Source organism: Chaetura pelagica, unplaced genomic scaffold (genome assembly GCF_000747805.2).
Source record: "Chaetura pelagica isolate M959 unplaced genomic scaffold, ChaPel_1.0 scaffold1317, whole genome shotgun sequence".
Classification (NCBI taxonomy): Eukaryota; Metazoa; Chordata; class Aves; order Apodiformes; family Apodidae; genus Chaetura; species Chaetura pelagica.
In genome coordinates, this window is record NW_009954037.1 from 196,900 (window position 1) to 199,652 (window position 2,753).

Here is a 2,753-nt window from a genome sequence, read left to right on the forward strand (position 1 = left end):
GGTGGTGCGCCGGTGGGCGGGGGGACCCGGAGGAGCCGCTGGTGTGTCTCACAAAGACCCCCAACATCTTCCTCCAAACCTCTCCATCGCTGTTGTTGTGTCTTCTCTCTCCCTGTCCGCTCGCCTGCCAGCCTGGCACCCTGTCCCCTCCCTCTGTCCTGCCATGGCTGTGGCTTGCACGCTGCACACACCCCCCACTCTGCTCCTGCACCCTGAGGGGCACCGGGGCTCCTCTGGGACCAAGGGTGTGGTGGGTAAGAGCTTCATTTCCATCCCCTCCTGCTGCCTGGTGGAGATCTGGCAAGAGCAGGTGGCAGCCTGGCTAGTCACTGGGGGACTCAGCCACCCAGGCTGGGCTCCTCCTGCTTGTTCCCAGCCACCTCCCAGTACCCAGAGGGGACACCAAATCTAGACGGGAACGTTGGGTCCAAGGGTAAGCTGGGAACAGCCCATGCACACTGCAAAAGGGACTGGTGGCTGTGCTGCTGCCACGGGGGGTTCTGAGGCCACAATCCTGCCTGCCTGCTCTGAACATGATGCTTGTATCTCTGGCTGGAGGTTACTGGTGCTGCTGGGCTGCCCATCACCATGCACGGAGGTTTGGGGCTGCCCTGCTAGTGTGCACAGAGAGTCCCCAGCACCCTGCTGTCATGCCCAAGGGTGCTGGTCCACCCTGCTGTGCCATATGTAAGGGTGCTGGTCAACCCTGTTGTGCCATGTGGAGCATCTCGTGCTCTGCCCAGCTCTCAGCCTGTCTCCCTGCCCATACAAGCAGCCCTGTCTCCTGTCCCTGGCCAGCTCCTGCTCTTCACACTGCCCTGGGCTTTGGGCCAGAGACATCACCTCATCCACACTGGCAGTGGCACAAGGAGGGTCTGGACGTGCCATTGTCCCGGCCTGGAACAGATGCCAGATGCCACAGCTTGCTCTTCATGGATGGGACAGCTGCCAGCTCCAGACCTGCTCCATCCTGAGCCCTCCCACTACCCATCTCTGACTCCATCTCTGATGGGGCTGATACCACCCCAGGCTCTCCATCCACATCTGTCATTCCCTGGAGAACTTGCTGTGGGCACACAGGGACCTCAGTGCACACCTGCTTGTGCTCCCTCTGCCCCAACAGCCTCAGCTCTGCAGTGGGCTCAGAGACCATTGGCAGCAGCATTAGGGTCAGGAGCTGTGCCCACCGGCTCACAGCACCCTGAGACACCCAACCTGCTCCTCCCATCCTCAGGGCTCCTTTGGGATTCACCCCCTACATCCCAAGAGCATCCCTTGGGGCCCCTCCACCTGTCCTGTGCCAGCCCTGGCACGGGCAGGGGGTGACAGCCGTGTCCCCGCAGGCGCTCGTCCAAGTACAACCTGTGCAGTGACAACCATGGGATAAAGCCACCGACCCCGGAGCAGTACCTGACGCCCCTGCAGCAGAAGGAGGTTTGCATCCGGCACCTGAAGGCTCGTCTGAAGGACACGCAGGAGCGGCTGCAGGACAGGTGAGCGCGGGGGCAGCGGGCACAGACCCCCTGGCATGGGAGCCACCAGGAAGGGTCCCAGCACTTTGGGACTGGTCTTGGGAGCTCTCAGTCCCCAGTGCCACCTCTTCTCATCGGGCTTATGCCCAGGCAGTGGGTTCATGGCTTTGCAGGCATGTGGGAATCTGGCATCGCTGCCCACCCAGCCAGGGAGCCCGGGACTGTGGGGCTGCAGAGCCCGTGTGTCCCACCTGTGCTGGATCCGCTCTCCCCTGCGCCCCCCGGCCAGGCTCTGCCACGCTTTTTTCTGAATTTCAGCGTCAGAGGGTGGCTAATCCCCATCTGCTGCTCTCGGGCTTAGGCACGTCTGTGCTGCCGTGCCAGCTGCCGTGCGCCCGCCCGGGCACCTGCCTGTCCCCACGCAGCCCTGGGCTCTGCAGCCGCTCCGGGAAGGTGCCGAGCATCACTCCTGAGGGTCACTGAGCACTGCTCCCAAGGGTGCCCAAGCATCCCCCCCAGAGGTCTCCAAGCCCCTGGATCTGTTCCTGTGTCCCAGTTGTGGGTTTTACTGGATAATCTGGCTCCAAGTCAGTGCTGGGCAGGTGAGGGCAGAGCTGGCCCTGCAGCCTCCTCAGTGCCACCGTGGTGCCCTCCCTGTCTCTTGTAGGGATGCTGAGATCGAGGACCTGAAGACGCAGCTGTCACGGATGCAGGAGGACTGGATCGAGGAGGAGTGTCACCGTGTGGAAGCCCAGCTGGCGCTGAAGGAAGCCCGCAAGGAGATCAAGCAGCTGAAGCAGGTCATCGACACAGTGAAGAACAACTTGCTGGAGAAGGACAAGGGGCTCCAGAAGTATTTTGTGGACATCAACATCCAGAACAAGAAGCTGGAGACCCTGCTGCACAGCATGGAAGTGGCACAGAACGGGGCACTGAAGGAGGAGGGGGCTGGCGAGTCGGCCGGGGGGTCCCCGGCCCGATCCCTCACCCGCAGCTCCACCTACACCAAGCTGAGCGACCAGGGGGCCGGGGACCGCAACGTGGGGGGCTCACAGACCATCTCAGTGGATGAGGGGGCCGACAGTGGCTTCGCAGGGGCAGAGGAGGCTCCTGGCCATACGGACCCACTGGAGGTGGGGGGCGAGCCTGATAACCGCCTGCCCCCCAGTTCCACCTACGAGAAGCTGCTGGGGCTGCGGGGCAGCGTGGAGGCGGGGGTGCAGGCCAGCTGCATGCAGGAGCGGGCCATCCAGACAGACTTTGTGCCCTGCCAGCCCGACC

General features: G+C 63.3%; 1 protein-coding gene across 1 annotated transcript in view; it reads left to right on the forward strand.

Moving 5' to 3' along the window:
• The window catches only part of SNPH (syntaphilin), a gene marked incomplete at its 3' end in the record, with an annotated part of 4,488 nt that extends 1,736 nt beyond the window's left edge, over positions 1–2,752 (forward strand). The window contains exons 4-5 of the mRNA XM_010002312.1: positions 1,341–1,493; positions 2,140–2,752. Of these exons, the coding sequence (XP_010000614.1) occupies positions 1,341–1,493; positions 2,140–2,752 (766 nt within the window). The remainder of the gene's footprint in view (positions 1–1,340; positions 1,494–2,139) is intronic.
• Between the last annotated feature and the right edge of the window lies 1 nt (position 2,753).